General features: G+C 46.9%; 1 protein-coding gene across 5 annotated transcripts in view; it reads right to left on the minus strand.

Moving 5' to 3' along the window:
• LOC100706707 (zinc fingers and homeoboxes protein 2) overlaps positions 1-15,485 on the minus strand; it is a 128,691-nt gene that overhangs the window by 16,893 nt on the left and 96,313 nt on the right. For all 5 annotated transcript variants that reach the window (XM_005464976.4, XM_025902115.1, XM_025902116.1 and 2 more), the window contains one exon: positions 1,747-5,044. In XM_005464976.4, the coding sequence (XP_005465033.1) occupies positions 1,747-4,706 (2,960 nt within the window). In that variant the 5' untranslated portion in view covers positions 4,707-5,044. The remainder of the gene's footprint in view (positions 1-1,746; positions 5,045-15,485) is intronic.

The following is a 15,485-nucleotide window of genomic DNA, read 5'->3' on the forward strand; positions in this document are numbered from 1 at the left end:
CAAACATGTCCCAAGCTCCTTGAAGGAGAGGCAGACTAAATAGAGTCATGTAGATTTGTAGGTTAATGTCCTGAAAACAATGTTAATGTGGCAACTAGAAAACAACAGCACAAGCCCGCCGAGGGGAAGCGCAAATTTATTTTGGCTGCACAGGTCACCACAAAAGGTGTCAGTGGGTAGAAAACGGTGCTGAAAGTACCAGGGGTGCAGTTCGGTAAACACTGACTGCAGGAATTATCGAGGAGAAGTGAAGGAGCGAGGTGGAATTTTGTGACTGGGATATAGGAACAAGATTGACTCGACTCTTTATGAAAAATTATATTCATTTCCATCATTTCATCTACATAATAAAGGAGGTGGTCACACTGAGAAACGGGGGAATTATATAGAGCTGTCAGCAGCTGTCAGTGTAGGACTACGTATCCGTGATTTCGGGGCTTAATTTGCTGTGTTTCTCTGCCAATTGTGGCAAATTATTCAGTCACTTTACATATACTTACGCAGCATTGTAAGAGTCCTTCACTACACGGCCTGCTTTTAAAAACATTTCAGTAAAAAAGCAAAAGCAGAAAAATTTCCACATTATATCTTCATCCTGTTCTCGTTCCCAGGGCACCGAATCAAAGCGCTTCTCAAATGTAAGACTGAAACCTTAAATCACATCTCTGATCGACACACCGGGCTGAGACGGAGCATTTCCTTCTTTGTGTTTTCACAGACTCGTATTGATGTCTTGATTACCTCGCTGATGTTGAATCATGATAGCCATCACTCCGTTTTAAAACCTTTAAAATCTTCTTTTAGATCAAACGAGGGCAGATAAATTAAGAATGACATGCAGCTTAAATCCCATTAACAGTTTAGTTTTGTTAATTTTGATTGTTTGCTTTATGGAAAATGTAATCGTAAACATTTCACAGTAATTTTATCTGCCTTCATGGCCCACACTTTGGGCATGACTGGTTACACAGGCCTGCAGGCCACCAAGTGGTCTGCAAACACAAATTTTCTGCTTGGTAAATGTTTGCAGACAAGTCTGTGGCTTCCATGCAAATTAAGGACAACTGCAGCAACCTGTTAGCGACCAAAACAATTCTGAGGTTTTCAGTGCAGCACTGTGGACCTCTTTGTGACCAATTTGATGCTAGCATGTTCCATCAAACCCTGGTGAACACTTGCGAAATACACACCTTTCCACTTAGGACCAGTGACTACCAGTGGATTGCCCACAGGCCTGTGGTAATGAGGTCTAAACCAGCTGGTGAAAACTAAACTTACTATCCAGCAAAAAGTGAACCGAAAGTCGTCAAAGGGGAATAAACCATGGACTCTTAGCTGGTAAACTTGTAACTTTCAAAATTTCAAAAAGGTTGACATCCACAGCAAATGAAAATGCTTTTCATAAAAAAATCCTTCCAAAATTTTGAACTTAGGTTTCTGAAAATTTGCCTGTTTAGCATGAGGTTAAAAGGAAACCCTGCCCTAACCATGGATCGGTCTGTAGTGGTCCAGGTCTGGAGGTGGCTAAGAGGCTAACCGCTAACACCAGATTGCCTTTCAGTTATTATCAAAAGCAAACATCTTCTCATTTCTGAATCTGATTGTTTAGCATGTGGCTAAAACCTAGTTAACCCTACGCATAAGGCCATCTGTTGGACTGTATGAAGGTAACCACTTTATATTCTGTGTATTTCAAGTCTGCTAAACAGAAAACATGTCAAAGTAAAGAACTGTGAAATTAAGTACCTGCCAGCAAACTGGTCTTGGAGCTCATCGTGCTGTTGATTGTTGAGGCTGTTGGTGCGCTGGTCCATCAGCCAGCCCATCTCAACCTCCAGCACCTTACTGTTGTTGTTGTTGTTGTTTGTTACAGCTCCTTCCTGACAGCGCTGGATGATGCTGGGTGGAACGTTTTCAGGGGAACACATAGGCGGCCCCTGTCCTCCATTCACACCATTGTTGTGAAAAAGTTCTGCCAAGTCCATGCTGCCGCTCTGCAGCCGGCTATCGGTGAACCAGCGGGCCAGTTCTCCGCGAGCCAGTCCTGTCCGACCCTCCAGCTGGCTGAACTCCTCAGGGGAAGGCCACCGAGTTTGAGCAAAATCGTCCTTGAGGAGCGCCAGGGATCGGCCGTCTGGAGGCACTGAGCAGGAATTCGGATTGGGGACGGAAGGTGCAATGGTGCCAGGAACAATCATGGACAGGGGGTGTGAAGTTGGTGGAGGGCTTTTAAGGAAGCCTACACCGGTGCTTGGTTTGTGAATCCCATTAAGTTGCAGTGCTTGGTGCTGATGTAGCTGTTTCTCAGTGATGGCACCAATGCCATTGCCGCCCATCCTTTTAGTGCCCATGGAGTTCAGAAGGGCTTGCTCCAGGTTGTCACGAAGCGCGCGGCGCTCTGCAAACCAGCTGTCGATTTCCTGATGAGACAGGCGGGTTATGGCTGAGAGATTATCCACGTCGCTGTGTGTGGGAAAGCTGTTCCGCAAGAAGTTCTCCTCCAAGATCTTCAGTTGTTTTGCCGTTTTTCCTTTCATCCTCTCCAGCAAGGGGAACTGGGTCAGCACCGAGGACTTATGTTGAAAATCTGGTTTTGGTACTGCTGGGATGTCCCCACTGTCCAAATGTATGATTCCATTATTGTGACCAGGAGCGGTCTGATCGTAGGGCCATTTGCTGTCCATTCGAGACGTTCCATTGGCCTCTGGCAGAGGACTGACTACCTTGTCTCCTCTGGGGTAGCTGGCTTTCAGCTCCACTCCTTGCTGCTCTTTTAATTTCTTGCCATCCAAGGAGAACGCTGAAATCTGGGATGGGGCTTTAGCCGGAGCACGGATGGACTGGATAATTGTCGGCCTCCTTACCTGCGAAGTAATGAGCGGAGGGGAATTCGGCAGATTTAAATCAGAAGCTGGCAAATTGTGAGAACTGGGGTGTTTTTCTTTGGAAGAGACGGGCACGGTACGGGGAATAAGTAGACTGTTTCTGAACGGAGGGACAGAGATCGGTGGGGGGGCAATCATTGGCCTTGTTAACGACTCTGGAAAGACTATGGAGGGCAGAGACACCACCGGCTTTGTTTTGGGATTTCCTGACGCCGAGAGAATCTTCCCTTTGGAAGACAAAGATGATGATGACGACGATGGAGGCGGTGGCATTAAAGGCACAGCAGCGGATGACCTCTTCATCTCTGTGGTAACCAGAGGAACTGCTACAGGTCTTTTCATCTCCATGGGAACAAGAGGTGGAGCCATTGGGAGGCGGCCTTTTGGGGGAGGAGGTGGTGGGGGAGGAGCCATTAGGACCTTGTCTTTAGGGTCACCAGAGTGGGGCGCCACTGCCATGATGGGTCGCTTGGACTCTGGCCCAAACACTGTTGACAGCTGTGTCGCCAGGGGTCGCTTAAGGGAGTGGCTAGAGCCTGCCGGGGAGTTTGTGGTGGTGACTACAGTTAGCCCATTGGGCGCAGTCGTTCGGACATGACCGAGATGCTCGACTGTCGTGTGGACGATGGGCTGCTGTGAGGCTTTGGCAGACGGCTGAGAGACGGGGCTTGTAGGCAAGACGGTGAACGTGTGATGAGCAGGAGGGATGGAACCATTAAACATTTTCTTCCTGGCTTCCTCCACCTCTTCCGGGGACCAAGTGATACCTTGCTTCAGCCGCTGGGTAGTGAACCAGACTTTGATCTGTTCCTCCGGGTGCTTGGAGGCAGCTGTAAGCCATGACAGCTCAGCATGTGTTGGGTAAGGGAATTTATTAAAGGAGGCGATCAGCGTCAGGTTGTTGTCTAAAGAAGGGTTATATTTGGTGGTGTTCAAGGGAACGGCTATTTTTGGTACAGAGTTAAAGTTGGGTGGACGCTGGAGCATTGGGGTGACATGGGAGAGCCCTTGGACGATGGTGGGTTCAGGGATGATGACTGTTCCGTTGATGTTCACTGCTGTGATTTGGTCCTTCTGGATCAAACCGTCCAGCTGGCTTTTCAGTTCGCTCCCTCCAAAGAGCGTATGCACACTACCCGGAGATTTCACTGTGGTAGATATGCAAGGTGGAAACACAGAGCTGCTGTGGCTTTCACCTTTTTCATTTGTCACGTCGCATTCAGCTGAATTGTCCTTGCCTTCGATTGTCTGCTCTAAGATAGTCTGATTGTTCATTTTTATCCTCTTGAACTTGAAGTTCGTCTCACCTGGGTGCTGGCTCTCGTTGTGCTCTGTGAGCGAGTCAAACTTCTTGGTGTTGAAGTTGCAGACAGCACAGAGGTACAGTGGATTTAGAATGACGTTAGGATGGCTCGAGTCCACGTGCTCTTTGAAGTCATTCAGGTTCTGCGTCGAAAACGGGCAGTATTTGCACTCGTAACCTCTTCCCTGCTTCTTCTGGGACACCGGGTCTGATTCTGGCGCTTCTTTGTCCTTTCCCCCTCTGGCTTCTACATCTTCGATGACAGGGGGGTGATCTTCACATCCAGACTGCTGCTCTTTGTCTAAGTGTTTTGGAAATGATTTCCGGTCTGGATTATCTCCATTATCCTTCATGAGGTTTTGACTCTTTTTCGCAGATTCAGGTGGTTCATTTTCTCTCACATCTTTGCTTGCCACTATTTCCATGTCCATCACCTCCTCCGGGTCATCTTGTTCATCAGGCAGGTCGCTGACGACCCGGACCATGCAGGGGGTGGAGGACTTTCTACGACTGGACATGATTGCGGCCGCTGCTGCTGCTGCTGCTGGTGATGATGATGGTGCTGGTGTTGCTGATTGTGTTGACGATATTGTTTTTGGCTGCTGCTACTGCTGGTGGTCGAGGACGTCAGCGTGTCGGCGTTGGGGGGTCCTTACTGGGGCGGAACGGAGCAGATGGTTGTGGATAGTGGTAGGTGGTTGGATGTGGAGTCTCCAGTGTGTGAGAGGGAGGGCGAGAACCGGCTGACGGCGCTGGCCCAGGACCGGTTGTGCAGTGGCGTCTCCCGCTCACTGGCAGTGTCAGCTACCGACCTCGGCGTCATGGGAGGGCATCACAGACAGCAGCAGCGTTCAAGCTGCGTGGAGACGAAGACAAAGAGAGAAAACGACACGTTAATACTGTTTGTGTTCAGTGAGCTGTGAGGCAGCCACTTAGAAAGGGCTAAAAATCAGAGAAAAACATGTCGGAGAGAGAAAGACGTCACTACGATAATGTTTGTGTCTGATGTTCACTCAAAACAGGATAAACAACAGGAAAAGTGCATGATGGGCAATGAAAGAGAGAGGGGGAAAACTAGATAATCTGCACTTTGGTAAACAAGCCTTTTTGATGAAACATCCTTTGTTTGAGCAAGGTGAAATCAGTACAGGAAAAAGAGAGTGGAGAGAATCACTTATGGATACAGTTTTAATCAAAAGTTTATCATCTTGGTCATGCATGTTTTAGTAATGCTAGGCTTTCATATTTCACAATTTCTGAGAACTTTTTCTGGAGCTGAATTATTTCACAACCTCTAAGATTATGAGAAAACGAAACAAACTCAATAATTTAGTGAACAAGTTTTAATTTATTTTAGATTTCCTGAAATAAACACGGTGAAAATAATATATACACAAGGTCAAGAACACCCACTTAGATGTCCTAACCAGCCACGGTGGATTCTCTGTGCCAACACATAAATCGTTCGATTGACTGACACATGGCGACATGTGAAAATCCGGAGAGCTTAGATAAGTCAGGGATATCTTGGAGTCATTTCTAAAGGACTGCATGTTCCAAGATCATCCGTTCAATCCACTGTTTCTTCTCAGGAAGTGCAGCTACTGCGCCATGGTCTGAAAAACTATCCAAACTTTCACCCTCAGCTGAGAGGGTGAAAGCTGCTTTGGTTGGTCAGAACAGACCTGCCATGAACTGGAAACTGCTCAAACATCAGCGTTACCACCTGCTGTCCAGATCCCCAGTGGATAAAATACGGACACCTCGACTAAAGTTTGAAACTGACCGAGTGCACAGTGAAAAATGTCCTCTGAACCAAAGTTTTATGATTGCATGAGGAAAAAAACACAAGTTGTAGGACACACGTGCTCCTTGGTTGCATCATCTTATATTAACTATATAACTGTTGTAGCCAGACCGAGCTAAACCCACAAAGTCAGCACCGCAAACAGAACGTATAGAACAAGATTACCAAACCAGAGTTGCTGCCTACCAGCGTCAAATCAGCTGTTTATGCTGCTGTCGATAACAGGTTTCTGGATTTGTCGACAGTAAATGGTAAATGGCCTGTATTTATATAGCGCTTTACTAGTCCCTAAGGACCCCAAAGCGCTTTACATATCCAGTCATCCACCCATTCACACACACATTCACATATTGTAGCCACAGCCACCCTGGGGCGCACTGACAGAGGCTGCCGGACACTGGCGCCACCGGGCCCTCTGACCACCACCAGTAGGCAACGGGTGAAGTGTCTTGCCCAAGGACACAACGACCGAGACTGTCGGAGCCGGAGCTCGAACCGGCAACCTTCCGATTACAAGGCGAACTCCCAACTCTTGAGCCACGATCGTGGCAAACAGATTCTATCTAGAACTGTGTAGTCCATAGACTGGCTCCAGGTTTCAGAGTTCAACACTAAACTCCAGACCCTTTTCTAAAGTCAAGTTTTCATCAATAGTTATCAGGAGAGCTGGGAAAGCTGTCACTGTGAATCTGCCAAGGTTAAACTTAAAAACTATCACCACGAAGTCCCAAAGCATACAGCCAGATGAAAGCTTGCACAAAGAAAATTAAGTCCAGCCATGGGAAGGACGGAAAAACTTTTTTTTTCATTTTTTTGCCTTTTTGCACATGGGGAACCTGGAACAGTTCATGTTAGTGTTTTCTATAACATGCATGGATCTAGTCACCTATTGGTTAGTAAAATCCGGTCTTAATGTTCGCCGTGACCACACACCTGACAGTCAGATGGTAGGGCCCACCTGCTTTAAGCTCAGTTTTTACTGGAATGGGACAAAAATTTTACGGGGTTAATGTTTGTTCAGTGAGACGTGAAGCTAGCGCCCAAGACCACAAACTCATCAGGAAAGTGTTACCGAGGTCGCAGATCGAGTGAGCCGAGGGCCGCAGACTAGAGGAGTTGTCCCCTGCTGGTTTATGGCACTATCAGGCCTGGATGTTGATTTTTCCCATACATCTCTAATTTAAACAGGGACTTATTATTTGTTTCTATGGTTACCAGAAAGAATAATTATTACTCTACTGACCTCTAGATATTTCTCGCAGGTTCTGCTAGGCTAATAATTTCAAGCATTCCCGTGTGAAGGCTACAGAGTACCTATAACCATGTTAGGGAAACAAAGTCAGCCATTTTTATTGCCCACAAGTCATGGCGAAACCCTCTGGAGCAGATCTGATCATTTTGTAAGATGGGAGGTTCCAAGCTTAATTAGCAACATGATATTTTGCGTCTCCTTTCCTGTAATGTCCGAGCCAGGTCTGTCAGGTCTGTTGGCGCTCGTCTTAGCACCGCACTGGCTCCGTCGGGTCCGGTCTAATCAGGCCCTGGCAGGCGACAGCGTTTGCTGACAACGCCAAAAGGCCAGAAGTTAAAAATAAAGGAAGTCCGGCTGACAACTCGAGACGCCACGCTCGAAAATTATGATGAATCAGAGTGCCACTTAATCAGGACACGCCGTTCCAGGCCAATCACATGTAAATGCGATAAATTGAAGACGTCCACGGCAACTACAAAAGACAAAAAAAAGTCTCCAAACTCCAAACCCCATTAAAAAGACATTAAGCGCCTTTCATAGATTCGGGCAAAGACAACTTCACAGGATAATTACCCTGTAATCATGTAATAAGAGAGACTCAGTGATGAGATCTCCTGACAGCTATCATCCACACAATGGAACGGAGAAAGTGAGGTAAAAACAGACGGGGAGAGAGAGGGGAAGATAGGTGTGAATAAATACAGAAGAGTGCAATAATAAAAGGAGGACAAAAGGAAAAAAGCAGGTAAATGGGAGGAGAGAGAGGAGAGAGAGTGGCGAAGGCGCGCAGAGATAAGGCGAAAAAGAAAGAAGGGAGAGTCTGAAAACTTCCAAGCTAATGAAAGAGAACAGGCACAAAGCAGAAGACGTTTTAACTAGGCCATGGCCTGGTAGACAGAAAGAGAGAGAAGACGGCGAAAGAATGGAGGAGAAGAAGAGCGAGAAAAGAACGCAGATAAACATAAAGGAGGAGGAGGAGGAGGAGGAGAGGAAAGGGACAACAGAGTGTTTCAGGAGGAAGAAAAAAGGGAGACGGGGAAAGATAAGCAGAGAGCAGAGGAACAGAGAGTAAGAGGCACAATCGAAAGCAGATGAAGAGAACGAGAGAGATGAGAGGACGACGAAAACATTTCCATTTGACAGTAAAATTTTAACGGATAATAAAATGAGGTTTTGGTGCACTTTCTATCAGGAAAGTTGAAGCTTTGAAAAGGTGCCCCAATCAGTTGGGGGAAAAAACACATTTGCCAGGAAAAAAAATGGGTACTTCAACACTTAATTAGTATTGGGCAAGCTGTTATTTGTCCCATGTGTCACTTAATGCTGGACATATTTCATGCTCTCGCAGCCTTGATCAGCTTCTCATCGCCTGCACGGGAGACACATTTTATAGCTGCAGAGTATCCAGAGCCCGTTTGAATTGTTGCACTGTGCAATGAGACTGAACTAATCCTATGTTATTATAAATCTCATGCATTTACATTGCTGCTTATTGCACGCTTCGGCTAATGGCGTTTCCTCAAACAACGAGCATAAAAACACCGACAATCAATTCATAAAAAAACTACTCTATGGCGAACCCAAACGTGTCCAACGCGGTCGCCTCGAGGAGTTCAAAATTTCAGTCCCAAACCTCGTTTGAAAGATCTGAACGCGCCGCGGGGCGAATAGATGCAATCCAGAGCGTAGTCCACCTCCTCTCTCCGTCTGCCTCTAAAACCTGCTGCAGCACAGCATGACCCGACCCCGCGCAACCTGATTAGACTGAATATGATTTTGGACCCAGCCCAACTCAGGTCCCCGGGTCAGGTCTCGGTTACTGGGGAACCAGAGGGGCCTGTGAGGACCTGTAGCGCCCGAGTACCAGAGAGTTCACAGGTTTAAAAAGTTTCACTTGGAAATTATTTAAAAGTGACTCTGATAGGAGTAGAGGGCAGGCCCGTTCTGCTTCTCCCGATTTAAATCTGTGTCGGTGTTTAATTATCAGCGAAGTCTGTATGAGGACTTTCTAATATGCTCATCTTAGCCACAGAAGCCCCACCCACCGTTTAAGAGGGGCGACCAATCAGAAGAATATTAGCTTAATGGACCAAAGTGCTGCACCAAGTCCCAGCGTAAGAGACGTGGCTCAGTCTGAGACTGAAAACACGGAGCTGGAAACGAGCCGAACGCCACGTCACCGTTTACTTCCTGCTTCACCGCGACGCTTCTCTACCAGCCATCTCCGCCCACACATCCACAGTGTTTACTCTGTGAAAAGAAACCCACACAGGCACGAGGAGAGAGCCTCAGCCGGGACTCAAACCAAGGCCCTTCACGCCGTGCGGCACCAATGATGACCACTGAACCACCGACCCCGCAGCTGAAGGGAAGATGCAGTGAAGGATGTAAAAACATAACCACACAGAAGTTTGGTGTGGGGCACGGAAGAGACTCTAAAACAGGGGGTCACAACCGGCCCGCTGAAGTGTCCGGTTCAGGCCTCGGAGGAGTGGACGTGTCTGCCGTGAGCGTTTCACAGGATCCCAAACTGTAACGTGAGTTTAATGAGGCTGGAGAAACATTTTTCTAAAGACATCTCGTGCCATTCGTCATCTGTTTGTTAATGAAATGCTCATTAAATGAGAAAAATAATCCAACAACCTGTTTTCTGGCTAATTTTAAACCGAGAGTGGCAGCAGTTGTTTTTCACCTGCTTCCAGCTGTTATAAAATCTTGGCTCTGCTTCAGGAGACACATTTATTTACGCTCAACGGGACAAAATATGGAATATTTGCATTGTGCATCGTTTTACTGACCCGGCCCACTCACCCCTGCTTTAAAGGCGAGTTGCAATTACATGTTATTTAATAATGAGGCTTGATTAAACGCTTTGTGTCCATTAAATTAGGATTTTATAGCTTAACGCAGAAATACATCCAGTAACCTTCCAAGAGAGGCTGCAGAAACGCTCTGTTGCTCTTCACACCCACACAAACTGCAACACTACGCTCCAATCTGAGCCACACCCACATTTCCAGACACGGAGGATAACCCGCTGCAGCATCGGTCCACCCTAACCTGTGAGAGGAAGCAGCTGATCACAGCTTTTAGAGATGCCCAGGTGCGCGTTTACGCTAAAACGGGAGTTAAGCTGCTCTTAAAAGGCACTCCAGGAAACAGTGCACTAATAGCCCAATAAAGCAATCAATACGCAGCCCTAATACGGGCCAAATTCTAGCAAATACTTCAATCTCCTTTCAGATCCTCTCTCCTTGTGCGTTTGCTTAAAATACTTGGCCAGAGACCCAGCTGCTGCCAGAGGTGAAGTGGGAAAAGAGGGAGGGAGACGGTAAAGGAGATAAAACAAAAAGAAGAGTGTGGGAGGAGTTGGAGAGAACAGAGCAGGGAGTGCATGTATAGGAAGACGAGTGTGTAGGAGCCAAAAAACCAAAAGAAGGGAAGAAAGCGTGAGTGCTTAGCAGTAAAGAGGTTGAGAGAAAGGACACGAGAGTGTGGGAGGAGAGAGAAATGAGACGGATGGAAGGAGAGAAAAGGGGCGACAGAGAGGGAAAACAGAGCTGGAGAAAACAGATTGGACGAGGGAAAGTAAGAAGCGTAGAGGCAGACGGAGCTGCAGGCCCGAGCTTTTCATCCGAGCAGCGATGGCAGCCTCGCTTCCCGTCGACGAGGAAGAGCGCTGCGGCTGCCAGCTCGCAAAAAGAAAAAAGAAAAGTAAAAAAAAAAGAGCTCAGCAGTGTCATGTTTTGCTGCATCACTGGGTCGGCCTCGAGGACTCCGGGCCAACTTCTGACGAGGGGAGTCATATGCCGCTTGGCTGCGTCCCATTTTATTGGGCTGAGCTCGCCTCCGTGCATGCTTGTAATTACTCGTACAGTATTTGTGTGCAGGGGATTGTTTGGAGCACGGCAGTGCTTCGTAATTATTGAGGAAATAATAAAACTGCAGCAGTGACAACAGTGATTTGCAAATTGCAGGAAGCGGCAAATTGTCCTTTTGAGAGGCAGGTGAGTTTTTCCTCAATCAAAAACAAGCAAACCTTTGTTCCCTCCTTTAATTGGTGCACATTAGAGTATCAATTTTAGACGGAGGCAACAAAGCCTCCCAGGATTCCCTGCGTTTAAACACCACGACGGGACACAGAACTCTCCTCTGAAAGTGACACCCAAGTAACTCGAGTGGATCGGCGGGGTGAAGCAGGGGTCGGGGGAAAAAGATCCGATTTTCACCTCCGTCAAGGGCAAACCGTCAGTCTAACCACAAACTGTATCCATCCATCTAACTGACTGCATCGCAGCTCGCACGTCGAGGCGGCGAAGGGCGTGCCGGAGAGAAAAGGGTGTCGAGGAAGCCATAAAACAAGTCGGCGAGGAAAGAGAAGATAATGAGGAGATATCTTGGGAAATGAAATGACAAATTAGGAGGACGAAAGGCAGATTGGAAGGAGCCCAGTGTGCTAATAGGAGGGGTTAAAGACGTTTTACTGGAACAAGGGCAAACTGGAGGGGGTGAGGGCTCGCGGGGAGGGAGCGATGTACATTTTGGCACAGAGGAAGCTCAGCTGCAAACAAACTGAACCGGCAGGCGTCTTGTCATCAGCGGGGATCTAAACTACTGTAGGGCTGGCCTGGCAGCTTGTAATTCATAATGAGACCAAAACAGACTTCGGGGACTCACTCAGATGACTTTTCTTCCCCAAAAGCAGCACTGAAGCCGTTTTTAACACATGAGACGACATGAGGATGAGGCACAGAGACGTCTCAGCTCCACTTCACAAACCAAAAATCAACCTCTAATATTTTCAGTTTAGTTGATAAAATCCTTGTTCTCTGAGTTTTTAGACATTGAAAAAAAAATCAATTTCATCTATAAAACTTTTCAAAACGACCTCCAGAGACAAAAAGGCTCATTCCTAACGAGATGACAGCACCAGTTATAAAAACACCAAACGGTTAAAGTTCAGGGGGTGAAACCTGCTGCAGTATATTAAAAACTCTGCTATAGTAATCATGATGGCAGCAAAGCAGGAAGTTGTGGTTGATGAACGAGGAGGCCGGGGTGGATGGACGGTCTCCAAAACATCAAAGTGTGACTTGTGTGCTTCAAAATGAAGCAAAGTGGGAAATGTAAATAACACAGAGTACAGTCTGTGCGCTCATACTTCCTGTTTTGTAACGCACAGCGTGTGGCAGCTTGGGTTACCCCGCAGCTGGAGCACGTGCAAAAAAGCACAACGTTCATGTTTCCTGCAAACTGCGTTTATCATTCAGCATTCACGAGGCCCTCACAGATGTGACCCTCGGCACGTGAACTGCACTAACACGAACTGTTATAGGCCGAATCAGGTCACGATCTGTTTGATCTGTGAGAGTCATTTTCTTGTGGAGCCCTGTGGGAGTTTTCAGGGTTTTATAATGTAAAGTTACTGTTAGATTCTTCTCTTTACTGGTTTTATTTTGTTTGGAACTTTAAGCTGTTGATGGAGAATCGAGTAAAACCATCATCAGGAGGTGAAAACGAATCAGAGGAAACGCCTCATCTCCTGCTGTGACTGCAGGCCTGAAGTCGTCTGATGATGGTCCTGTGCGTAGCTTTCTCCCTCTGATTATTGATTAATGTGACCATGTCCAGGCCAGCAGGACGGCGGTAGGACAAGCACAATACTTCCAGTTGTTGGTTAAGTGTGATTGTTAGAATGAGGAAAAGGACAGCTCTGGTATGTAATGTAGGAGCTGGTTGCACAGTGGTCAGAGCAATCAGCTTAATTAGGCCACTATTAGCACTGATGCCGACTGATCAGGGCATGCCTAACAGATCTGAAACACCTGACATGCTAATGGTCCCTTTGGGAAGACGCTGCAGCCGGCGCTCTCGCTGTGTTCCCAGGTACAGTGACTAACAGGCAGGCGAGGAACATGCAAATGAGGCGGCTGAAAGAACCACCGGGGACTGAAAGTTTGGAGCTTTAGAGGCGGCGGCGGCGGCACTCAGAAACTAAAAGCGTCCTGGTTTCAGAGTCCCCGTGACCCTCCTCCCTCAGGCACACAGTCATCATGCAGCACAAAAACCGCCAGCTCTGTGTGTGTGTGTTTTAACATAAGTGTGTGTGGACGCTAAATGATTGATCAAAGGATGGCTTTGTGTGGGCACCTCGTGGTGCTAATGCATCATTAACACAGCTGGTAGTATGACCCAGCTCTTCTGAGAGCTGCCAGGCTATTTCCAGCAGCTTTCTCTTAAGCTTATAGAGATCCAAATCTCACTCGTGTTATATAAGAGTTCTGCGAAACATACCAAAAGGACGTCATGACTAGTTTTACCTCAGGTTATTTTAGCTGGCCCCTTTACAGGAGAGGAAATAAAAGGCCTGATGTTTCACCGCTACCTGCAGTCTGCAGGAATTACTGACATGATGAAATTACAGACAGAAAACAGCACTCCCTCCTGAAGGCTAATCTGTCCTAACAGGGCTCCGAGTACGTCTGGGTGACACTAACAAAATCAAACACAATCACAGTTTTATCAGGTACCGCCATACTGAGAACGCTGATGGACGGGCGGGCGGCGGGATGGTGGTAAAGCTCAACTGTAATGGCCTGTTTGCGCAGGATCTGTCAGCATGCGATGCATTCTGGTACTGTGGCGTTTGGAGACAGCACATCCTTATTTGCTTCACTTGAAATCCACTTCATGTAAATGCGGGGCGTGCAGCGCACCGCTACACCTCTTGACACCGCGGACGTTCTAGGTCTAAAATACAAAGTCAGCTTACTAATTTTGTGTTTTCAGACCATAAAAAACGTGTAAAGCTGATGAAACGCTCTGTTAGCCCACAGGTTTCGTCACATCAAGCCTATTAACCAATGTCCTCGATCAAAACCCAGTTTACTGCGGGTGAAGTCTGGTTTGGTATGTATTGTGTAACATACAGAAAGGCTTAGTTAGAAGGTGGTGGTAAAACCAAAAATCCCCGGCTCAAAGTGGGCCAGAGGTGCGCCGAGCTCGCAGCGCCTCTCCCGTTATTCTTCTCAAATGAGCATTTATTTTTGCTTTGTTACTTTCAGGCCAAAGGTCAAAGTGCTTTATTTGTAAAGATTAGTTTCACAAGCGCTGGTGTGAGGAGGCACGCAGAGTACATTGTCTTCTTCTGCGCTTTAATGTCGTTTCCCCAACAATAAGCTGAAGATTCAGAACAACTCAAACTCTGAAAGTGCTGACAAGTCGATAAACCTCTGTACTTAAATCAATATGAATGCCTCTGATGGTTCAGGACATCAGCCCAAAGAAGAGCCACACATGCACAGCTCCGGATCTGCAATCACTTCTTCTTTCTTTAAGGTGACCTCTGAGTTTTTTTTAAATTTAAACTTAGTCTGGAGATGTAAAGATATGAACTTTTATCCTGTCACATCCGTTTAAAGTTTGTCCAGCACGTCTCTAGTAAAAGACTCATGGATCTAAAAGGTTAAAGGTACAAACCGGACCAATCACATGACCTCATAAAACTGAATAATAAAGTAAAATTAAGTGAAAATGGCAGATCTGATTCGAGCGTTCATGCCGTGTGCCTCAGACTCAAAAGGCTGTTTAAATACCCGGCAGGAGCAGAAAAGCGGCACTGAGTGCGAGCGCATTTTATTTTGAAAAGAAAGGTCGGCGTTTAGAAGCACGGCCCAAGGCCAAAAGGCCCGTTAAGCATTAGATAACTTGGAAGCGTTAAATGGAAGCAGAGACTTAATGACTGATGGATCTTATGAGGCAATTTGATGCGCTGATGAGAACAAAGCTGTCTTTTCATTGGCAGAGAACCTTGAGTGCGGTTTGGGTTTCAGGTGATTGGCTGGATGATTGGAACGCCGCTCGTGGTCACGTGACCGCGACGTGCGTGGAGCCGGCCAAACTCTCGTATCGTTGAGCGTCTCAAGGTCGACCTCGAGAGCTCAACATGAATGACATCGATCCATCTATTCATCCCTCCGTCACCGATCTCATCAGCTGCCAACTCTCTGCCTGACGTGACGTCATCGGGGCCTCTGTGGTAATTTAATACAACAGAGACACAATCCAGGAGTTTTACTTTCATTTCTGATTCCCGGTGGGAATTCTGGGAAGCATAAGGAGCAGCGTGGGGGACGGTCAACACATCTAAAACAATCACTGAAGAATAAATGAATTTATTTAAAGGAACAAAAAGAAGAACCAGACGAAGAATCGGCTCGTTAGACCCAGAAAAACTAT

This window comes from Oreochromis niloticus, linkage group LG22, assembly GCF_001858045.2.
Source record: "Oreochromis niloticus isolate F11D_XX linkage group LG22, O_niloticus_UMD_NMBU, whole genome shotgun sequence".
Classification (NCBI taxonomy): Eukaryota; Metazoa; Chordata; class Actinopteri; order Cichliformes; family Cichlidae; genus Oreochromis; species Oreochromis niloticus.